Below are 25,226 nucleotides of genomic sequence, written 5' to 3'. Positions count from 1 at the left end.
CATGGCCTCCCTCAATGGTTCATCACCTACATCATCAAGATTCTCATGTGCTCCTTGGGAGCCGTTAGATTCATCAAATTCTACATCATATGTTTCTTCAACCAAGCCGGTGGCATGATTAAATACTCGATATGCTTTGGACATTGATGAGTAACCATCAAGAAAGCCAATATCACAATGTCTTTGAAACTTCTCTAGGTGTTGCCGTTTTTTGTAGATGTAGCATTTGCAACCGAACACCCAGAAGAATGAGACGTCCGGCTTCTTCCTATTGAGCAACTCATAAGGTGTCTTGCCAAGAAACTTTTGAAGAAATAGGCGGTTGAATGCATAACATGCAGTATTGATAGCTTCCACCCATAGAGCTTCGGGTGTATTGTACTCATCAAGCATTGTTCTTGCAAGTGTGATTAGTGTCTGGTTCTTTCTCTCAACTACACCATTTTGTTGAGGAGTGTATATTGCGGAGACCTCATGCTTGATTCCAACTTTATCACAATATGCTTCAATGTTTGTGTTGTCAAACTCTTTACCATTATCACTTCTAATGTTCTTGAGCTTCACCTCAAACTCATTTTGTGCTCTCTTGGCAAACTTCTTGAAGCATGAAGCAACCTCGGTCTTGTCATGAAGGAAGAACACCCATGTATATCTTGAGTAGTCATCAGCAATCACAAAGACAATAAATATTTCCTCCCAAACTCTTGTAAGTTGTTGGTCCAAATAAGTCCATGTGAAGAAGCTCTAGCACTCCTGTGGTTGACATGAAAGCTTTTGTAGGATGAGTGTTTGCAACTTGTTTGCTGGCTTGACATGCACTACAAAGCTTGTCCTTCTCAAATTTCATATCCTTCAACCCTCTCACCAATTTGTTCTTCATAAGCTTCTTAAGTGAACTCATCCCAACATGAGTAAGTCTTCTATGCTATAGCTACATAAGTGATGTTTTGGTGAATAGGCATGTCTTCAAGTTAGCATCTTCGGATATGAAATCCACTAGATATAGGTTGTTGTATCTAAATCTCTTGAATATAACTTGATCATCATCTTTCCTAGATACAACCACTTCCTTCTCGGTAAACAAGCATTGGAAGCCAAGATAACACAATTGTCCAACGGATAGCAAGTTGAAGCTCAATGAAGCAACATATAGAACATTTGAGATTGAATGGTCATTTGATATTGCCACTTTACCCAATCCTTTGACTTTGCCCTTTGAGTTATCACCAAATGTTATCCTTTCTTCGCCATCAACTTCTTCATCTAGTGAGGTGAACATACGAAGATCACCGGTCATATGTTGAGTGCAACCACTATCAATTACCCAATGACTTCCACTGGTCTTATAGTTCACCTACACACAAGAGATCAAGATTGTTTAGGGACCCAAACTTGTTGAGGGCCCTTGACTTTCTCAACAAGTGACTTTGTAACCCAAATTTTTTAGGCCTATTCTTGTTCGAAGGTCCTAAGAACATGACTTTTATTTTACCACTAGAGTCCTTCCTAAGCATGTAATGAGCATTAAAACAAATGGTCTAACATGCTTGGGCAAGGGTTGTGGTGGTGGAGTTTGACACTCATGGGCAAAGTGACCTTCTTGTCCACACTCAAAACACTTCTTTGGCTTTGGCTTTGACTTGTGTTGTTGTTGGTGTTGAGCTTGAGCCTTCTTCTCTTGATGTGCCAAGTATCCAATTCCACTTCTATCCATCTTCATGACGGTATTCATGAGTAGCTCACTTTGAAGATGTTGACCTCTTGTGAATTTGCTCAACCCGGTCTTGAGATGTTCTTTTTCTAACTTGAGCTTCTTGTTCTCTTCCTTGAGTTCATCATGATTTTTCTCCTTCTTGGGTCTCTTGTTTTCTTCCTTAAGCTTCTCATTCTCAAGAGCTAGATCACTATCGTGGTCAAGGTTCTCTATCACAATAGTGTTGGTGGTTGATAGCTTTTTAAGATCTTTCTTAAGCTTCTCATTCTCATTCTTGATCTTGACATACTCATCATAGTTGTCGGACTCAACCACTTGCTTGCCTTTGTTACTAGAACCTTGCTCAATGCTCTCAATGATTAAATCATCACATGATGTAGCTATATCAATATTAACAACATGGTTAGTAGCATCATGTGGCTCATTGGATAATAGCTCATTAGAGACAATAAGATTATCATGATTGATCTTCAGATTTGTATATTCTTCTTTTAGCATACTGTAGCTAGTGATGAGCTCTTTATGCACCCCCTCAAGTCTATCATGTTTTTCTTTAAGCTCTTTCTTAGAAAATTTGAGCTCCTTGAGTTTGGATGACATAGCATCATTTGCTTCTCTAAGCTCAACACTAGCTTTTTCCGCTATGTCACATTTAGCTAAAAGAGAGTCATTCTTAAGTTCTAGCTTTTCATTCTTAGCTCTTGACTTTCTAATGATCTTAGTATATTGATTTAGCAATTTAACAAGATCATCATATGAAGGTGATTCAAATTTATCATCATCACTATCACTATCACTATCACTATCACTATCACTATCATCATTACTAGCATGATCATCACCACTACTATCATCGTCATTTGATATCTTTCGTTCACCTTTGACCATAAGGCATAGGTGTGTAGAGGATGATGGAGATGGTGTCGGTGAAGATGATGAAGAATCAATCACAACAGCAGCCATTTATCATTTTCACTATCATCATTGGATGAGCAACTTGAATCAATATTCGTGAGCTAATCACCGACGATGTATGCCTTGCCATTCTTCTTTTTGTGGAAATCCTTTTTCTTGTCATCCTTCTTGTATGGCTTGTTTTTCTTCTTCTCATCATTATCTTCATCACTTGAGTCATCTTTCTTGTCCTTGTACTTCTTGTACTTGTCTTTCTTGGGCTTGGGACATTGATGAGCTAGATGACCAAGTTCTCCATAATTGTAGCAATCCATCTCCGAGATTGGCTTCCTTCTATTGTGCATGGACGTCCTTGTGGTTCCTCACACGATTAAACATAGTTTGGTGTTGTGACTTAGACTAGTAACCAAGCTACTAGCATTGTGTAGGCCCTTGATTTCATATTGTACTAATCAACCTTTACTCTAGTGTTGAGTCTTTATAGAGAAATTTTTATAGGCTATTCATCCCCCTTCTAGCCATCTAGATTCTTTCACCCTGCTATCTTGTGGGTGCTCTAAGAATGATCTCTCTTAAATTCTATTTTTTAGGTCAGGGTAACTGGCCGTCTCTGTAAATCTTTGATTTTCACAGACCTTTGCGACAAAGGCGGGTCAGTCCGCGTTTGCAAATCATTTATGCACGGCTCTGAAAGAACTGTATGTGGTATACCTGTTAGATGACAAAAAAAATGAGTAAACTGTTGCAGATACAAGCATGATCTGAGAAGCAAAAATAATGTTGAAATTATTAAAATATAAGTCACGTAACAATCATACAACTCTTTAAACAATGATTGATGGTATATAAATTTATCTATAAATTGATAACATCATCATGTATCTAAAAATCTGGTTAAGCTGAAGGAGGCGCCGTTGGTGAAGGAGCTGAAGCAGGAGCACCATGTGCCTCACCGGAGCTCTGGAGCTGTGCCAGGGCACGGCGAGGGTTCGCACGGCGTACCTCGCACAACTCTGAAAAAGCTACTCCTGCCATTGCAAGCATATATACTTAGTTCAGACATGTTCCCAATTACTATGCAGCAGAACTTATTAAATACTACTAGTTTCTAATTTGAATAGCCAACTAGATGTGTGTCAGTGTCCAAATTAGCTTTTACAACACATCTGTAAAGAGCTAACTTTCTTAGCTTTATAGCTAGTTTAATTTGGATATTGCAACGTTTATAGTATACAGTACTACAGAAAAAGTAATAGTTTGTATATTTTGCTCAAAAACATATACTACTGTTTGCACATGCCTAGCCTCACTATTTATATTTGGACAGGGGAATATTATTTCAATGTCCATTCATCTGAGTTTTAGCACGTAGCTCCTTCGTTCCAAAATACCTGAAGTTCAAGGGAACCGACGGTGTTTTCCTCTCACAGTATTTCAGCATAAGCCAAATTTGAATAGGGTCAGTTTGTTCTAAGTCAAAGTATACTAGTAAATTTAGATTCCTTGTATGTTTCCGGACACATGGAGTATTTTGTAGAGCGTGATGACTATCCTGTGAGCTCTCGTCAGAACAGAGCATGAGAATGTCCCTGCTCCCATGAACAAAAATACATGAAAGCTTCTGGACAAACAGTAACTTCCAAACAATTTTGGAATCCTTTCAATATCCGTATATGTGCCAATCTTACAAAGAAGTAATTGTTATGATACTCATCGCTGTGGACACATCACACACGTTCTGAAATCCGTCGTTTGCATCGGTGCGCAACTTTGCGCAAAGTCCCCCGCGCCGGCCAATCTTCGCTAAACTTAACGCGCATGCCGTGGAGTTGGTCCAAGGCCGGCCGGCGCATCCGACACCCACAAGGAGCACAGCGTAACTCGGAGAAAGCGAAAGAACCAAGGGTTTGTTTGCTTGCGCCAAATGCCAGCTTGAATTGAAACCAAATATATATGACGCAACGGCTTACATGTTTATTTAAGTGGCATCCGGTGTGAAATTAGTTAAGTTGCCTGGCCGATCGATTCGTGAGGCAAGGCCCCACCGATCATCTACCCTCACGGCCCCACCTGACCTATAAATACCAAGCTCAGACAGTTTCCAACAAAGAACCCATATGGACACTCAAATCCAAAATGTGTAGCAAGAGACCTAAAATTAGCTTCCAATAGAGTACCTATACGGGAGACCTATTTTGGGTTGTCTGAGAGGCACAACTCAAATAAGAACATCCTCACAACTCAAATATGAACATCCTCTCTCCTGAAAACCTATTTATAGAAATGATTCTCTTTTGAGTCTTATTGTTGGAGAAGATGCTAAATAGATATTGAACATTTTACCTACAGCGCTACTTAAAAGATGAATAGGTCTTATATTTTGGTTGTTATTGTTGGAGATAGCATGAGCCGACCTGAAAAGGCAAGCGCGTCCGCGTCTACTTCGACAACGTGCGGCAACGTGAAAGGGGTCCCCGAGATCGGCTAGGGCCTATACTTCTAATTTCTTATTACTATATATATACTTTGATTCCAATCATAAATACATAAATAAAAGTCCTCATCCCCGACCGACTGCCTTGCTCGAATCAAACAAACCGACGGCGATTTCAGTTGTATGTGACGAGCGGATTGTAATGGCTTCTTAGTTTTTATGTTATTTCTGTCGCAAAGGAAAGGATGGCTATGTATGTACATGCCTCGATCATGCAGAGGTTAAAATATAAAACTACTTTGAAGATGTATGTACTAAATAAAATAATGCTTTTCATATTATTTACTGTTATATATAGTCATCTTTTTTTGACTTTGAAGATGCAGCTCCATCTACAACCTTTACAATATAATACTATAAGATAACAGAGTCCAAGTAATAAGGGAAAAAACCAACATGTTTCTTTTTTCAGTACACTTTTTACCAAACAGAACCGATGTGTAGCTTCCTCCATTTGAATTCTAAAATAATGCTTTTTATATGTGAAAAAAAAACTACATCTTTTATAAAAAAAACTGAACCTGGTGAGGTTGAAATAATATAAAACTACATCTAAAATAATGCTTTTATATTGTTATTTACTGTTATATATAGTCATCTTTTGACTTTGAAAATATCACTATGTAAAAAAAAGCACATCATATGTGCGGATTAACGCACATCATAAACGGGGTTTTACGCGCATCATCACAACTCTATTTGTATATGTATTTAATATTCATTCATCTAAGTTTTAGGCCCTATTTGGTACGGCTCCACTTCACTGGTGAAGACGTTTTTTTTTTTGTTTTAGCTCCATGAACAGCTCCACCGGTAGAGCTGGGGCCGTTTTGATAAATCATTTGGTAAAACAGCTCCACATATAAAGTTCCTTAAAATATGCTCTCACAGCACGCCATGCAAGATGAGGTGAAGCTGGTAAAGCCACTATTTTTTGCTCCACCCCACCTCAAACCTCTGTGAGAGCATGGTTTAAAGGGCTTCCTGTATAAAGCCGTTTTATTTTACCCTATTTGATATAAAACGGCTCCTGAAGCCAGTGGAGAAGTCGTGCTAAATGAGCCTTAGCATTTACCGTACTCCGTCGTTCTGCACTAACTGAAAGGTAAAGGGGTTACTAGTTTGTTCTAAGTTAGTTATATATACTAAGTTTAGCCAATATTTTAAAGAAAAGTATTAACATCTACATCATCAAAGTTTTAAAATATGTAAATATACGTATTTCATAGTGTATGAATGATGCGAGTAGAATGTTATGAGTATTATTCTTTTTTTTCTACGAAGCTGATAAAAACTTAGCATAGTTTCACTTACGATGAATTTGGATTCCTTATATTTTAAAACATGGAGTTTTTTTTTTTTTTTGTGTAGAACGTGACTGTATATCCTGTGTGCTCTCGTTTGACCAGAGCATCAGAACGACCCTGCTCCCACGAACAAAAGACATGAAATCTTCTAGAGAAACAATAACTTTCAAAGATTTTAGTATGGTACTCCGAAACAACTGTGAACCGTCGATCTAGCTGACAGTCATCACATATTATTTTCTACTATGAGCTAATAGAGAAATGCATTTTATTATTTTGGAAAATAGAAAAAATATCTTGTAATAATTAATTACTGGATCTATTAGACAAAATATCTTCCAGTTAGATCTATTATTAGGAAAAATATCTTGCAAGTAATAATTAACATATTAACGGGACACCTTAAGGTGTTGCATATTAACGCGATTGATGCTGTACATGACAAACCTGAAAAAAAAATCCACGCGATTGGAACACGCCTAATTAATCCCCTGACTCCTCACTGCAGCCTGCCTTTTTTTATATGTTCGCGCCGATGCAAACTGACGGATCTTAGAACATGTGTCCACACACAGCGATGGTAATAATAGCATAACAAGTCTTGTAAGACATTGCGAAGCCGGCCATGGTCGCTAGCTAGAACTTGACACGCATGCCGTGGACACAGAGTTGGTCGTGGTCCAAGGCCGGCGCATTCGACAGCCACGATGCAAGGAGCTACTAGCAGAAGAAGGTCATGGTCATTACCCGGAGAAAGCTAGCGAGAGAGCGACACCAAATGCGCAAATGCCAGCTTGAAATGAAACCAAATAAATGACGCAAATGAAACCAAATAAATCGGTTCGTGCAAGGCCCCATCGACCGTCTACCTGACCTATAAATACCACCAAGCTCCGGCCACCTGAAAAAGGCAAACCATCTCTCTCTCTCTCGCCGCGCTAGCTAGTCGAATCGGCGGCGGCCATGAGCGATAACAGCAAGAAGTCGTGGCCGGAGGTGGAGGGCCTGCCGTCCGAGGCGGCCAGGCACAAGATTCTGGCCGACCGCCCGGACGTGCAGGTGGTGGTTCTGCCCGACGGCTCCGTCGTGACCACTGATTTCAACGACAAGCGCGTCCGAGTCTTCGTCGACAAGGCCGACAACGTCGCCAAGGTCCCCAAGATCGGCTAGAGGGCCAATAATTTTAATTTCTTACTTTGTTTCCATTAATATATGAATACATAAAAATCCTCGTCCCAGACTGCCTTGCTCGAATCAAACAAACCGACGTCGATTTCAGAGGAGCTAGCGGCCGGATTGTAATGTTTTCCTAGTTTTTGTGTTACTTCTGTCGTAATGGATGGCTATATGTACATGTCTCGATCATGCAGGGGTTGAAATAATACTATAAAACTACATTTAAAATGATGCTTTTTTATATTGTTTATTACTGTTATATATATATAGTCATCTTTTGATTGAAGATGCAGCTCTACAACCGTGACAATACTAATAAGATAACAGAGTCCAAGTAATAATACGGATAAATTTTTTTTTTCAGTACACTTTCTCCCAAACTGAACCCGATGAGCAGCATAAAATCCTACTGAATGAGTATACTCGGTGTATGTTGTAAGATCGGTCCAATAAAAATTATACGAACACACTATTGGTTAGATCACCTCTCGTAGCTATTGGAAGCTGGGTGTTTGCCGAGTGCAAGAATGTTTACCGAATGCATTATATCGGGCATTCGGCAAAGAAGTTCTTTGCCGAGTTCTTTAAAAAAAACACTCGGCAAAATAATTGCACTTGACAAAAAGGCAAAAAAACACTCGACAAAGTTTGGCACTCAACAAAACAGAAAAAAGAACCCTCGACAAAAGCTAGGCACTCGACAAAGAACCATCACGTGGACAACCGTTAGTCTGTGTGCCTTCCGTTAGTATGTTTGCCGAGTGTCCATTAGTTGAAACACTCGACAAAAAAATATGTTTGCCGAAACACACTCGGCAAACATATTTCTTTGTCGAGTGTATTTGTTTGGCACTCGGCAAACAAACAAGGTTGCCGAGTGTAATTATTTGGTACTCGGCAAAAAAATATGTTTGCCGAGTATATTTGTTGGGCACTCAGCAAAGAAACAAGTTTTTTTTCTCTTCTGACCTTGAAATTTTTTCTGCTCTCCACATACAACACCATGTTAAGATTTGGTATATTTTTGGACTTGTTATATTTAATTAATTTATTGTATTTCGAAGAAATTTTTTGTATAAGTCAAATTTGAACCGCAAGTGATTCAAATAATAGAATAAAATGAGTAGAAAAATAATATTCATGTTATTAAGTCCATTGTGAGGCCTTAAAAAGAAATTTCGAACATCTTGTTCAGAAAACACGACCACGAACGCATGGCCGAATGGTTTTTAAATTCTAAAAAAAACAAAGTCTGAAAATCACGAGATTTGTCATGATGAGACTGTAGTAAAAAATTAAGAAGGTTTCGTACAATTTATCACGTACGATGTTTACAAACCGAAGCATCTCACCAGAAGAATCGTAGCATTGAGAAGGATTCGGTAAGATTTGGGGTCAAAGTGACTCTAGGTTTGGCTTCAAAACTTTTTATATAGGCAATAGAGAACATAGATTGTTTCATGTGAAATTTTGGTATTTTTTTTGATCCGTTTGATAATTTTAATTTATTAAGTGCAATTATAGAATTTTAATTGATATAAATTAAATTTGTGTTGTAACTGTATAAAATAATGGAATAATATTCCTAGAAAAAACAAATATATATTGTTGAGTCAATTTGACAAGCTATTTTCAAAATACATCGGAATAAATTGAGAAAAACATGGCTGCTTTGCCGAGTGTCAAATCCCGGATACTCGGCAAACACGCCGTGACCATCTCCGCGTCGTCACGTTACTTTTTTTTGCCGAGCGTCGGTTTCAGCTCTCGGCAAAGTATTTGCCGAGTGCCCGATAAAAAACACTCGACAAATCCTTTGTCGACTGTTTCCGGTAGTGCGTGGAGTAACATGTTCACCTAAGTAATAAGTCCTAGACTTGTGCTCATACTTTTTTTTATCCTTCAGCTAAAGTTTAGCCCGGGTCAAATCGAACATTTGAATGTCAATTAGGGGACTAAACATGATTTAATTATAAAACTAACTGCATAAGCTATGACTAATTCACGAGACGAATCTATGAAACTTAATTAATTCATGATTAGCATATGTAACTAACTAGGCTTAATAGATTCGTCTCGCAAATTAGTCTTTATTTATATAATTAATTTTGTAATTGTCTATATTTAATACTTTAAATCAGTGTCAAACATCCAATGTAAAAGGGTTTAAATTTTAGCCTTGGAAACCAAACACACCCGTTCTACTGCCAAATATGACACCAGTTGTTGAGTTGTAAGATAGCGTGGCAGTCTATAGCAATTTGCCTGAAATGATTTTGCCACTCTCAATCATTCTATTCAATTTCTCAGATGTGCTTATATAGGGTTAAGTGTGCGCATGTGTTTAACCCTTTATACTCGGATCATGTTTTCAAGAAAAATAAATAACATTTATATTAAAAAATAACCATATTTATTATTATTACATTACAAACTAAAAATTGAAGCTTTTATCTTTGAACATTAGGATATTTTTACCTTTACAAATATCTTTATAAAATTTCATGAACAGAACTGACTTGTTTGATGAGAAATGAAAAGGAAAAATACTACGAAATTTTATAAAACTGAAAAGCCTTTTTTTTTACTTAAATTTCATAGCCAGTCAGCCAGATTTACATAAAGTTTTTCAGTTTGCAAAAAATTAGTCTCACAGGATACGCGGCTCTACCTAATAAGTTTCATCCAAAAGCAAACACATACAAGAAACAAAATTAAGTGATTTGTGCTGTGACGATGATTGAGTGTGGTTACCCTCTCCGGCGGCGAGGTTGGAGTAGAGGTCGACGATGTTGGGGCATCCCCGGAGGCAGGCCGGGGAGCAAACCGCGCCGGCGACGCGCGGGTCGAGGAGGGAATCCGAGGAGATGCCGACGGTAGCGCGGTCGACGCCGCACGCGCGCACGCAGCCGTCGGTCTCCATCAGCCCCGACAGCCGGCCGTCCTCGACCACCACCTCCGACGTCCGGCACTGGTACTCCGTCGGCCGCCCCGCGCAGTGCGTGTTCTCCAGCACGCACCGCCGCGACGTGGACGACACGGCGAACGCGCACAGCTCCGGCGTCAGCTGCTCGCACACCACCCTCGCCCCTGTCAGGAAATCGTGCAAACAGCCATCGTCAGAAAACACAGGCCGTGCTTTGTATATGCTATACGATACGATATACCACCATGATCGCCACCGTACCAAGTGCAGAGGAGAGAAGAAGGGACAGGGAGAAGACGAAAGCTGGAAGCTGTGCGTGGAGGACGGAAGCCATGGATAGATGCTGAATTGCTGATGCTGCTGGACTTAAGCTTAAGACCGATGTCTTACTTGTGCTGGAGTTAACGATGGAAAGCTTAGACGCATAGACAAGTTTTATAAGCAGACTAGAAGGGGTTTAAAACTGTGCCGTGTTTAAGACTGCCTAACATGCCCGGTTGGAGTCAAACTGGTTGTCGACTGTCGTTTACTTACTTTCTTCATTCTTTGATTTTTCCTTTTTTTTTTTTGTAGATGTAATAACGATATTTCCGGTTGAAAGTGCAATGATATATTTAATCTGTTTTTTTTTTTACTTTCTGATGTTTAGAATCAGTTGAGGTCATATATACTCTGCCTATTCTAAATTATCAATCGCACCGTTTTTTTTAGATACATAGCTTTTATCAAATATCCAAACATAACTATATCTGATACATAGTAAAAGTTAATATGTACCTAAGAATGACATACAGTTTGGAATAGAGGGAGTAGTTATTTAAAAATAGAGGAAACCAAGATAATGTCTATGAACATATTCAAATAGTGTCCTTGATGAAAGCTACTCCCATATTCTAAACTATAAGTTGCTTTTTTGCTTTTATAGGTCCATAGTTTTTATTATATATCTAGACATAGTGTATATCTAAATATACAATAAAGAACCTAGTAAAACCAAAACGATTTGAATTTTGGAAGGGAGGAAATAGATTAGAAGTGTCACTTAGCTTTGTAGCATCATAATGAGCTGATACAATCAATAGATATATCAAAGTAAAGTTGAACGTTCAGTTCGTTCAATTCATTGAGAGTATGACGTTTTCTCACGCCCAAATGAAATGGCGCCTAATTAAGTTGATCAACGGCGTGTTCCATGATTAGATGTACAGGGCGCAGTTGACGTCAACAACGGCAGACAAAAAAGCATTCAAGAGTAGGCGCAACGAGTGGCATAGAGAAGGCCGTGAAGAACGGGGCAGGTTTGGTCACGGCAGGAAATTAGCCCGCAACTTGGCAGCAATGCATTTTGCTTTCATGTCACTGTCTCGCTCACTTCCGTTCCGTCTAGCCTCCCGATATGAAAATATGACCAACGGTTTTACCCTTTTCTTCTCCTTCAAACAAGGAGAATCCCTAAGGCCCTGTTCGGTTCCCGGGGAATGACGTCCGGGAACAATTCCAGGCCGGATCGGTAGTTTCATTTATATTAGCTTTTCAGGGCCAGAATTGTTCCTCGTGTCGTAGCGCTGTAACCGAACGGAGCCTAATTCAGATTGACAGGTAAACTGGTCCACTCTTGCATGTTTTCCACAACACAAAAGTTTGGTGGAAAGTGAGATGTTGTCCTCGCGCCTTTTGCTTTCAACCTTTTTAATACATATATTTTAATTTGAATTTAGACGGTAGCGGAGCCAAAAGATTTTAGGAGCTCTGCCACACTGAGCTTAGATACGAATATGAATATTATTAAATGTGAATACAAAAATGGATATCTCAACTCACGTTTGGATAGTTATCTGATTTTGAAGATAACAAGGAGTTGCTCTTAGTTTTCTTTTTGACACTAGATGTTTGATAGTAATGTCTTGACTTGTAATCTATTACTTGAAACCTTAACAATCAGTTCTTATTGTATAGCGAGGTGAAGTACATATAGAAGGGCAACTCTTTCTTCTTCTTTTTAAGATGGCAACTCTTTCTGATGAAGTACATTCACAATTTTCTTACTACTTGATCACTTCTTGAAAAGGGCTGATTGAGTTTGATGGTTGATCCTTGCTAGTATGACATGGAGGTGAAAAAGGCTAACTGGATTGGGTTGTCCTTGTCTCTCAATATAGTGTGATACATTACCTTGCTTGCTATGAAGCAAGCAGACATTCACCCTGCAAGCATAATTGAAATAGATATGATGCATAATTCCTGAAGCCTGAAGCTAGGTAAATACAAGAAACACTGGCGCGGCTTTGCCACGCCCTCCTTGGATGGACCTGTCGATGAATACAAATTTGTTACAATATACCCTGTGCCCGTTATTCAATTTGTTTGATGGAGCAACGGTTTGATCTATGAAGCACTAAGCACTGTTGGCCAGAACCCTACAGTAAGTGTTAAGCCCCCTTTTTTTGCAGCAATTAAGTATGCAACAAAACACCTGGTACAGAAGTTTCAGAATGCAGGCAACGATAACAAAGTATATATTTGTTTATTTGTACATATAAGCGTCTAGATTGGTACAGGGCATCAGTAAGTATACTCTCTAACAGAAGGAACCAGCAGTTTTGTACTTTGAGTGTGGGTCACCACAGAGGCCTATAGTTATAGAATAACACTGACAAAGGAGGGTTATCAGATCTTATAAATTTTGATACCAGAGGCTTGCTATGGTGAGCACTTGACCATGCCTGTCCCATTCCATCTCTCTAAATTTTTTTGACACTTTAGGCGTAATAAAGCCAAGCCTCCTTTTTTTCATCCTACCAGACTGGTGGAAGGAGTGGAGGTTCACTTGGATGTATCTTCTCTTCCGCAATTGAGATAGAGAAAAATCCATAGTTAGATGGAGATGTAAGGATGGCATGCCAAGATATAATGCCTAAAATATGCTTTGATTGCTAATACCATGCTTTAAATCTTCTGGCCCAAGTCTTCATGAAGGCGTTTTTATATGGCTCTCTATCTGTACAATAATGCTCAGAGTGTTTGCACTTCATTCAAAAATCGCTTTTTTTACACAGGTATAATAGTTGTTAGGCTTCTAAAACATCTAGTCTTAGATATATGGTGGTATATCAAACAAACTGACCTATCTCTTTATATTCAGATTTATTTTCATCTTGCTATTAATTGTCCAGTACTCATATTTGAATTTGTGCAGATTATAATTCAGAGCATATCAGCGACCACAATGATTTTGATGCTAGAAAATTTGTTTCAATTTGAATGTGATGTTGAAGGTCATCGGAAAATAAAAACAAAACAACAACTAAGACAAGTACCAAAAATGAAATATTATATCTACCAAATATGTGATACATGTATTGTTCAAAACAACTCATATCATAAGCTCCTTAAGCAATACTAGGATCAATGGAAATAACAAAAAGGTCCCAGTACTAGGTCATACGCTTGGCGCGCCGGTGAGACTTTCTAGGAGCAGACACGATCAGTGTCCTTCATACTCTCTGATTCATCATTATCCTTGTTTGGCCTGTCATGACTATGGAAAGATACTCCTAGGAGATTTTAACAGGACATAAGTGTAGTTATGATGCAAAAATAGAGTGTGATCATGGTAGTAGTAGACAGACTTACTAAATTTGCTCATTTTGTGATAGTTAAACATCCATACACAGCATCTACCATAGCTCAGCTTTTCATGGACAACATTGTCAAGCTTCATGGTCTGCTAAACTCCATTGTCTCTGATCGAGACACAATATTTTTAGTGCCTTTTGGAAGGAACTCTTCAAGCTTTACAGAGTCAACCTACAGCTTAGCACTGCCTATCATCCGTAGAGTGATGGACAGACTGAGAGAGTCAATCAATGTCTTGAACTGTACCTGCGGTGTGTTGTCCAAGACTCACCCAAAACCTTGCACTCTTGGCTCTCTTTGGCACAGCTGTGGTATAATTTTACTTACCATACTTCTCTTAGATGTTCTCCATTCAAGGCTCTCTATGGCTATGATCCAAAGGTTGGTGCTGCTCCTATTATGCACCATACAACACCAGTCACTGTAGCTAAACTGGTAGATAACAGAGAACTCCATTTGAAGGCCCTTAAGGAGAATTTGGCCAGGGCACAGAACAGAATCAAGGTGATGGCTGACAAACATCGTACTGACATTGAGTTCCAAGTGGGTGACCAAGTTCTCTTGAAGTTGCAACCGTATACATAGAGTTCCATGGCAAATCGATCATTTCCTAAACTGTCCTACAAGTATTTCGGGCCCTATCTTGTTACTGAACGCATTGGGCGGGTGGCCTATCGCCTGAAGCTTCCAGACGACAGTAAGATTCATGATGTGTTTCATGTTTCACAACTTAAACCTTTTGTTGCAGCTTATACACCAGTTTTTTTCTGAGCTTCCATTCACCACTGATATTGAGGGCACGGCGGCCCTGCCTGGGAAGGTACTTGAGCGCCGATTGGTCAAGCGTGGTAATGCCGCTATTCCACATGTGCTCATTCAGTGGACAGGTCTGCCACCGACTTCAACAACCTGGGAAGACTACAATGTCATTCGTCAACTGTTTCCGCAGGCATCTGCTTGGGGTCAAGCATCATCTTCGGCGGGAGGAGATGTCAGACCTGGTACACCGTTGAGCTGAAGAAGACGTAAACCAAGAGAAGTTGCTAAAGAAGTCAGAAGACGTATTCTAGCCGTTATGTAATAGGCAGAGTATGACATGTGGGCCATAGGCAAGGGGGTGTTTTAAGCGTGCGTTGTATCGTCGTTGTATTTTTGAATCTGAACTCGTGAAAGAGGAAGGTTCCTCTCCCCGTTCCTCCTCTCGTGTGCTTTCTGGACTCTTTACGTCGACGGCGCTGGCCGGCGGCAACGGGCGTGACACCCCCTTGTTGTACATCGCGATTCGCGCGTCCCCTCGACTCTGCCCGTGCGGCACCGGCTGCCAGATCTCTGCGCGCTTCTCCCCCACGGCCTGGTGCGGGGCCGAGAGGGCCACGCGAGCAACACGCGGCGGCGTCGGCGGAAAGTGCGCCACATCCGCTCCTGCTTCTCGAAGCGAGGCAATCGACGAGCCTGCCTCAGAGTCAAAGCAAGAGGAGTAGGAAACCACCAAGTGCTCCACCAGTACTCCGTTGTCACCTTCGCCGGAAACACGCGCACGGCGAGCTCTGCTCTTCTTCAAATTCGTTGCACATGGTAAACCAGAGCCAAATCCCTCCTATATCTAGCTCCTTCAATTCGTTGCGCATCCCTTTGAGTGCTTTTGATGTGGATCTATGGCAGGTTTGCTCCTTCCTTCTCTCTATACGTTTCCTGCTACGGCTAGCTAATAAGAACTTGAACATTTGTACTAATCCATGCAAAAACGTGTGAAAATCATAAGAAAATAATTATAGATCTAAATAGTGTGAAATTAATTTTGTTAGATTCATAACTTAATACTCTACCTGTGGAAAATATGTTTGCACTGTTACTCTAGCCAAAATTTCTTTATTTATTATAATTATAATGTTCAGAACTTGATAAATGCAAAATAGATTCTCTAGGACTCTACAAATTTCAACACTAATGTTATTGGATCTTTACCTTGAGAAATGCATATGCGCATGTATCTTTGCATTATAATGATTTATGTGCTTTAGTTACCTTATGTTGGCAAAAAATATTAAATTTGTGTAGACATTAATAGGAATGTAAAAGCAGTAGAATCAATTCCATTATTGATTGATAGATGTGCTCTATGTCATAAAAATGGTAGTAGGCAAATCAATTCTATTATTGATTGATAGATGTGCTCTGTGTCATAATGTTCAGAGCTTGAACTCGGGATTCGAAAGGTAGAGATAACTTAGGCCTCCGTTCGAACGGAAGATTTCCAGAGGAAAAACTCTGGAACCGGCAATCCTTGCAAAGGTTCACGAAATTTTCTTTTACCGACGAATTGAAACATCCACTCTAGCCTCTCGTTTTTACTCTTGCTTGTGTAGGACCGAGGCAGCACTAGTGATTAGTACACCCCAGTACATCTTGGAACAAGTGCATTTAAAGTAATCGGTTTGAAAAATGATCTGTCAGGCCATTAATTAAATAAATAAATGTAGGTTATACAGTTTCTAATATTCCTATTCCTATGAATTTCCCGTGAGTATCCAAACATCTATCTTCTACCGTATTCCTATAGTTTTAATCCTCTGTTTTACAATTGAATTCCTATAAAATTCCTATCCTTTTCCCGTCCCTAAGCTTTTGCTATCCTACGTTCCAAAGCCGGCCTTAACCACTAAACACAGTTCATGCTGGCAAAGGATTCGAAGCATCGAAAAGTATAGGGGTCAAGATTAAAGAAAAAAAACTAGGAGATGAACTTAACTTATTTTGACTAAATCTAAGTTGTGAAAATACATATGTGATATTTAACAGCCTCCAAGTGTAAGTAAACTGAAATTTTGGGATGCAAATTAGAGAAGGACTACAGTAATCCAATTGTCAATGGAACATTAAGGTTCCTATGGTTGCTAATTCCTCAAGTAAACAGGTTTAGAAAAAAAAAAGAACTTGTTCAGTGCAAATCGATGCTAAAGGGTGGTTATGTTAATTGCATCAGCAATAATATGCATCAGAGGCTACTGAATTAACCTATCAGAATTCATTAACATCCTAGCCCTCACCTTCTACCTGCAATAACGATTTAACTGTATCCAATAAATATATATTCAATTCCAGCTAGTATAATTTTTCCATTTAATGTGTTGCCGAAAAATTGCAATTTCTACATATAAACTTAGCATGCCTCCTGCAGGGTATTCTTTACTCACTCTATTCTTAATTATAAGATATTTTGACATTTCTAGATACATAATTTTAATTATGTATCTAGACATAACTTATATCAGATACGTAGCAAAAACTATGAATTTAAAAAAGCCAAAACGGCCCAGCAAGGTAACTTATATCTCGATTGTATATCTTGCATGTAATAGTGAAACTTAAATCTGCATGCCAGGACAGTTCAGCCTTTGGCCTCGTTCGCGTGCCCTTAAACCCGACTTGATCCGTTTCTTTTTTCATCCGGAACAGTATTTTTCTCTCACAAATTCCTCCAGCATTCCTCCAAACCATCTAAAAATCCTCCATAATTCCTCCAAGCCAACAGACCCTCTGTCTATAATTCTGTTGATGTCCTAGGCCGCTCGCCAGAAGCGCATCGTTTGTACAGTTAAACTCTTATATCTTAACTACAATGATACACAAATCCTTTGCGTATTCGAAAAAAAAAAGTCTTATAATTCGAAACCGATAGAGTATTCTACGAGAGCACGGACGCGCACGTTTGGGTTAATCTGATCGTGATTTTCTTACAAGCCGCGGTCTTTTGGCAATCTTGATTATTTCAGTAACCGTGAGTGTAAAATGACATTTATGCCCTTCTTCGAATCACCCGCCGTTTCCTGTTCATCGCCCATCTTCTGGCCGCTGTTGTGCAGATGCAAGGGAGGCACCTCCATCCTCGGACCGAACGTAGGCGGGGAGCGGATGGGAGCTACGCCTCCCTCGAGCTCACCTCCGACCAAGCGAACTGGGCGAGTCGAGGAAGCGAAGGGGAGCACCCATCTTCTCGCCGTTGTGTAGATGCAAGGGAGCGCCTCCATCCTCCGACCGAGCAGAGGCGGGAGCGAGTCGACGCCATGAGCTCCTACGCCACCCTCGACGGCGCGTCCAACCGAGCGAACTGGGCGCCTCCGCAGCGCAGGGAAACGGATGGGAGCAGCGCAGATTAGCCGACGAGCGAGTGCGGCGGAGCGGAGGGGCAGTTGGGGGAGCGAAGCCGAGGGAAACAAACGGAAAAATCCTCGCGGTGGAGAAAATGCGAGTGGGAGGCCGTGGTACAGAAGACGTCGGTGGTGGAAACTTCGATTGTTTCGATCCCTTGATTCCCAAATAATAAAAAATAATCGAGGCCGTTTGGGTGGATTCTCAATTATTTTGGGGAATTTCTCGTGTGCCATTAAAAAAGATCGTAATGTCCTGTGTTTTTTTGGAAAAGTTCAGCAAGCTTCAGCGCCACTGTTCCAACTTTTTTGTGCCCTCTATGCCACTGCCGTCAGTTCAGGCTCTAACGGCATCGAACCGCAGGTGTGAAAAACGAAAATACGCTTAAGTCTAAATATGTCATTAATTTTTTTGAGCATCTTAACGACTTTAAATGAAAAAAAACTCAAAACTAGAAAGTTGTAGATCTCGTCGAGATCTATAATTTTCATATAAAAATTATCTTCATTTAATTCCGCAAAAAAAATGATTTGATATGATTAATATATCTTAGAAAAATCATATTTTTTTTGCGGAATTAAATGTAGATAATTTTTATATGAAAATTATAGATCTCGACAAGATCTACAACTTTTTAGTTTTGAGTTTTTTCATTTGAAGTCGTTAAGATGCTCAAAAAAATTAATGACATATTTAGACTTAAGGGTATTTTCGTCTTTTCACACCTGCAGTTTGACGACGTTAGAGCCCAAACTGACGGCAGTGGCATGGAGGGCACAAAAAAATTGGAGCAGTGGTGCTAAAGACCACTGAACTTTTTCAAAGGCACACAGGGCATTGCGAGGAATTCCCCCGATTATTTTCATCCAGAATCCAATTTAAGCTGTCCTAAATAAGGCACCTGATACGTTGCCCCTAAATACGCCCCAAGTTTGGCACGATCAAAAGGTTAGATTTACCAAAGTGAGTTATTTTTAAAATATTATTAAAAATAGGTTAAAAATTCTCTTCCAACCAATAAGAAGTCTAAGAATTGGACTGCCTGCTACAGCCCAGCAACGGCCCAGAAACTCACTATTATCACTAGATAGAAGTCAAGCAGATTTATCACAAACTCCGGCAATTGCCACAAGATATTGTAGGGCTGAGAATCACGGATTCACAGCTCAATAGGTGTGAAAAAGAATATTGCAATCATTCCTTCATATGTCGGAACATTCTTTTCTTTTCATCATCATCATCAAGAAAACATACTCAACATCGCCACATATACCTCCCCCCAAATGCATGCTAACAAATCTATTACATACACAGATGCTAATGCTCTGACCACACTAATGTTTCAACTTTTGAATGGTAGCTACCTGTTGTATATCCGGGGAAAAACATTTCTCTCTTTTACAAGAGCCATCTGGCACAGTAAACAGACATTGCTGGATGGTTACTGGGTCCTAATCTCCAATGGCTGCATGGATAGGGTACAGGTGTTGTATGGTCAATGCTTTAGAGGTTGGATGTGCGGTTCAGGTTCAGCAGGGAATAGATCAAGAAGGAACCTGTGGATCATCTCGAAGCTAGTGAAAGTTATCACTGCGGCAGGGGTCGTCCGCAACAGATTTGTGGCGCACCCACGGTAGAAGCCAGCCACACCCTCTTTATGATAAACCTTTCTGATGCAGTCTATTACACCTTTGTATCTGGCATCAGAGTGTGCTCGCTGGTCTTGCAGCCTTGATCGAACAACCTGTAATAATTATCAGAGCAATGAAGTCCTACGTGATATAATAGCAGCCAAACAATGTACATTGGATATTGTCTTCTTTGGGTCTGTACAAAATTCGGCTAGGCGGCGACTACGCGCGCCTAGTCGCTGGGCGAAGCCCGTCGCCGCGACTAGGGGCATAGTCGCGCATCGCGGCGCTAGGCGGCACGGAGGGCGGCCAAAGGGGCCTGGAGCTGGACTGTTGGAGGGCAGGGGCCGCCGGCGCCAGGCTCGAGCCAGCTGGAGCTGGAGCTGGAGCCTGGAGGGCAGGGACGGCCGGCGCGGCGCTCTGCGGTGGTGTGGCCCGCACCCTGCGCCTGCGGGATGCCGGGGCCAGGATGGGATGGGCGCCTAGGCAGCGGCGCGGCGGGAGGGCTTGGTGCGCCGCGGAATGGCGTGCGGCGCAGCGCTGTCCGGCTAGGTGGCGCCGACAGGCGGCTGGCAGGCTCCTCGCCTCCTCCCGTGCGGCGGTGCGGGTGCAGCTGCGGGCGCGCGCTCGTGTGAGGGACGGAGGGAGGCGGATAGGAGCAGAGGCGGAGGGTTAGGTTTGCTGTTGCCTGGGCCTTCATTATTGGGCTGAAATTACATGGGGTATGTGGTGTTGATGGCCCAACGACTAGGGCCTGGCCCTAGAGGCCTAGGCTGCAGATCCGCCCCTGGTGTTGTGCACTTGTATTACTGTCCTATTCACTTGTATTGTAATTACCAGCTGCTGATATGGTGTGCTCATGGATGGGAGGCTGCTGAAATCATCCAGATAAGTCACAACTTAGTGTTTTCTATTTTTTTTTATGAACAGCTAGCTGTCTATTGACTAATTTACTAACTACTAGCTGTCAAAATGTGTTGCAGGAGCTAGGAACATGCAAGAGTAAGCCAGCTATGAATCAGATATGTCTACTGGCCCTCTTTTTTATACTTACTGTGACTCATATATAGTAGTTATATACATATATATAGTTATATACATAATATAGTTATAATTTATGGCTATATTGCCAAAACGCCTAGGAAAACGCCTAGGAGCGCCTAGGACCGAGTACTCCCGACTAGGCGCTAGGCAATGGGTCAGCGCCTAGATTCCGCCTAGCGCCTAGCTGAACTTTGGGTCTGTATATTCATTTTCCTAGAGGATCACAAATGTAAAGGACTAAGTACCTCATGAGGATATGTCAATGTTGATGCAGCTACTTTAGCCAGTGATGAAGCAACAGCAACATCACCAAAACTCAATGCTTCTACAGTAGTATTATCTGTTAAGGCACAGGCAGTCATTGGTTGGTCAAACCAAGCCACTCAAGCTGGTCATCATAAAGCATTTATCTTGAAAAATAAGAAAACCAACAGTAATACCTCGCTCAGCCAGATAAGCTTTTATCTTCTCATATGCAGGGAACTGAATAGCAACATGACTGATACCAGCCAAGGCAGGGACCAGACCACTTGTGAAAAGAAAATAGCAGCAAGCATATCAGAACATATAATCATCAAGAAATAAAGCTTTTTTTTTATTAAAAAAAACAGCATTCCACATGATTCTACCTGTAGAGTCCTCGGATGCCTTCTTCATGTGCTATTCTTCTCAAGGCAGCAAGTGTACCTTTATACGGGATTGACCCAGCTTTTATTCCTTGGGTCTATAAAAAGGAACATATTGATGTGTTAACAGGATTTCCATATGTCATCAACTTCCACATATACTATGCCTCGTAACAAAGTAGGGCAAGAAAGACAGATTTTTTTTAAAAAAAAATATTGGCTCCTGATTGAGCATCCACATATGCCACTCTACATTTAAAATTATAGGTATTGGATAGGAGTCTGTTTCAATATTAATCCAGATCTTAAATACCTAAGACACTTCCATTGTTTCCGTTTAGCAAAATATATGGAGGTTTGCAAAAGCATATGCATGTTTTCATGAACCCAGCAGGCCATAAGCCATATCTTGGGTCATGGAGGTTCCATTTCAGATTGGACTTATTCGGCAAGTGTACAACCTACAGTAAACATCATAAAGGGAATAGAATCCCAAGAGACTTTCGAATAATTACCTATTAATTAACGCTTACACAGAAAACTTTCTACATGAGATTATGCTCTCAGAGCTAAAAGGGGCGTACCCAGTGCAGAGAGCTCCCGCTCTGTGCGGGGTCTGGGGAAGGGTGTCAGTGGCAAGCCTTACCCTCGCCTGTGCAATGCGAGGAGACCGCGACTCGAACCCGGGACCTTCCGGTCACAGGCGGTAAGACTCTACCGCTTGCACCAGGAGCATACCTGAAATCTTGTCTTCACAACCCAAAGTGGATTTGTTACAATAGTTGTTGCAGCTCCAGCACATGATGCAGCAACAACATTTGCCCCTAAAGAAAGTTGGTGACTTCCATCTACAAAATCAATGTATGGTACCACTTAGAATTTATGCTGGAAAGAACTAATAAGTAATATGTAGGGTAAAGAACTAACCATTGGAAGAAAGCAAGCTTTTAAGTTGCTCATACACAGTAAAGTAGACCTGCATTCCACAAGAGAACAATAAGCTAATAGAAGAACATAGGCATCTGACTGATTTTCTAGTTGCCACAGATGGAGCGCAGAAAAATCTTTACAAAGGTCTAATTGTTATTTGTACTCTTTTGTGCAGAAACCTTTGCATGCATCTATGGTAAGTAAAGCAGACAATATAGTGAATACTCACCGCCCAGTTAGGCAAGAGCGCAAGAACAGTTGGGGAGAGGCCACGATACATTCCCCGAAAACCTTCCCGTTGAGCAATCTGCTGTAAGCTCCCAATAATTACACTACCTAGTATTGATTGACACAACACATAATAAATCTCAACGTTCAAAGACAATTCAAATGTAATACCTCGAAGCATTTCCTGACACAACGATAAAACAATTCTAGTGCAGAACACAGATGCAGCGTAAATAATGAGCTAAGCATCACAAGTTTGGTAGTAACAAGCAACACAAAGCACATATGTATGCGATAATCTGCCAGCGTGAGAACATTTGTGCTCATAGCACCCATGGTTACATTCCAGGCTTGGAATATCAGTTAATACTTTATTTTACATGTATAACCAAAGAACTAACTCCATATATGGCAATCAAGACATTCATAACGGAAAATGACAATAGACATATCGTACCCAGAGACACACTTACAGTTTTGCATGCATTGTTTGAAACTTCAACAAATTTGGTAGTAACAACTAACAAGCAACACAAAGCACACATGTCTGCCATAGTCTGCCAGCTTGAGAACATTCTGGCAGTTTTAAACTTTTTTGCATTCATGATATGCTTGTTGGGTATTGGTTGTACATAACATAATACAAGCAAAACTCAATATAAATCTCAAAAACACCAGACTAGGAAATATTAGGTATACTCTATTTTACACGTATAACCAAAGAACAAACACCATATAAGGCAAACAAGACATTCATAATGGAAAATGACAATAGACATCGTGCCCACAGACAATTAGTCTTGCATGCAATGTTTGAAACTTCAAATATTTGTCCGATCTCTGACTTTTTCACGTGCATAAGCATAAACGACAAGTGCAACCCCTGTTAGTGAGAGTTTGCGTGCCTTTCCCACTCTCGAACATGCATGGCATTGTAAATTCACAACGACAGCACAACACGCGTGATGCCTCCCCTTGTCGCATTCCCATGGAAGCACTGATACTTCAAGTCATGCAGGGAGCTAAGAAATGACCGACTACACAACCAACCAATAGTAAGCCTTAAGGATAAGACATCCGTCCAAAAAAAAATGGATTCGAACCGTTACAAAACCTAAATGTGGATCCTAAGTTACCAAAAAGATTCTCTCACAATTCCCTGAATCTTGGATGGTCCAGGTCAAAAGAGACACCACAAGCGTAAACTTAAGCAGTCTCCCCATACTAAGCAGATTTTCTCGAACCTCTCTGAATCTCAAATTGTCCACACGACATCACAGACCAAGCCAAGCACAAAAATCACACAGGTTGACTACAATGCGCCCCCCCTCTTCCCATGCAAATATTCCATTCTTCCCAGCCTATGCACCCCTCCTGTGTCAACAGCACAATTCAACGACACCAGGACAAGCTCGCTGTTCCAGACAGGTTTGCATGTGTCTCTAACTCAACAAGAGCAACAAGCTGAAGCAAAATTCGTAGGGAATCGTTGGAGCAAGTCCTCACCTCCAATTGTGCCTGTGGCAAGCTTGGGCCAGCCGTGTACCTGGAACCTGGTCTTGATGACATCGAGCGGGCACACGAAGGTCGCCGCCACCACACCTGCGCCCAAAGCCCAAATCACCTCCAAAGCCCGAAACACTGAAGGAAACCACAGGCCGAAATGCATAGAGGAGTTCCAGCGCAAACGCTACCACACTTACCAGCGGAGGCGCCGGCGACGGCGTGGCAGAGGAGGCCGCGGGAGGTCGTGGGGCCGTGATGGTGGTGGTTCTGCGACGACGAGGACACGGACGGCGGCGCCGGCGTCGGCGAAGTCGCGACGTCCCCCGGCATCTCGCTCCAGCCGTCCTCCCCTCCCCGATCCGCGCCTCGGCCGCGCGTCGCCGCTGCGGCCAGGGGATTGGGCAGGGAGCGCCCCTTTCCAACGCTTCCTTGCGTGACGAGAGAATCACGGACGCGGCACACAGGGCGTCAGCGGGCGTCGGCGCCCGATCGCGCGCGTCACCGGCGGCGGGCCCGCGGACGGTCGACTAGGGTTAGGGTTTGGGATCTGATGAGGCGGAAGCGGTGGGCATTGGGGCGGGGCCGGGTCTATGTAAGAAGGCTCTCGCTTCGCTTCTCCCTCTCGGCTTCTTCGTTTCCGTCGTCACGGCATCCTTCTGCCACGCTTCGCCTGAGCTTCTTCTCGTGCGCGCTCGCTCGGACTCGAAGCCTCGGAGGCGAGGGAACCGTGTACGTGGGACCGTGCAGGGAGGTAACGTCACACTGGGTTGCCGGTCCGCGATTTTGGTGAGCCCATTGTCAGTGGCCTGTGTGGTGGCAACCGCAGAGCCCGCGCTACCTTCGCCGGCGTGCACGTGCTGCAGGAACGCCGGGCCCTGGAGATCAGGAACCGGCGACCCACTGTCATTGAGATGTCTATCTACTCGTTTCGTGCGCCGTGTGCA

General features: G+C 41.7%; 2 protein-coding genes across 2 annotated transcripts; both read right to left on the bottom strand.

The window, feature by feature from the left end:
- Positions 1-3,397: 3,397 nt before the first annotated feature.
- On the bottom strand, positions 3,398-10,940 carry LOC136514807 (uncharacterized). Its single transcript, XM_066508514.1, has 3 exons — positions 10,794-10,940; positions 10,361-10,696; positions 3,398-3,657 (listed from the first exon to the last, which is right to left on the bottom strand). The coding sequence occupies exons 1-3, from the start codon at positions 10,864-10,866 to the stop codon at positions 3,524-3,526; spliced, it is 543 nt and encodes a 180-aa protein (XP_066364611.1). The 5' UTR covers positions 10,867-10,940; the 3' UTR covers positions 3,398-3,523.
- An 8,584-nt stretch (positions 10,941-19,524) lies between these two features.
- On the bottom strand, positions 19,525-25,226 carry LOC136519041 (nicotinamide adenine dinucleotide transporter 1, chloroplastic-like). Its single transcript, XM_066512716.1, has 10 exons — positions 24,480-25,226; positions 24,283-24,378; positions 22,778-22,884; positions 22,546-22,594; positions 22,357-22,466; positions 21,622-21,716; positions 21,433-21,521; positions 21,238-21,332; positions 19,874-20,061; positions 19,525-19,782 (listed from the first exon to the last, which is right to left on the bottom strand). Exons 1-10 carry the CDS (start codon positions 24,610-24,612, stop codon positions 19,716-19,718), a joined length of 1,029 nt encoding a protein of 342 aa, XP_066368813.1. The 5' UTR covers positions 24,613-25,226; the 3' UTR covers positions 19,525-19,715.

The sequence above is a fragment of the Miscanthus floridulus genome, chromosome 17 (assembly GCF_019320115.1).
Source record: "Miscanthus floridulus cultivar M001 chromosome 17, ASM1932011v1, whole genome shotgun sequence".
Taxonomy (NCBI): domain Eukaryota; kingdom Viridiplantae; phylum Streptophyta; class Magnoliopsida; order Poales; family Poaceae; genus Miscanthus; species Miscanthus floridulus.
Note: the sequence above shows the minus strand (reverse complement) of the source record. Positions and strands in the feature narration are given on the sequence as shown.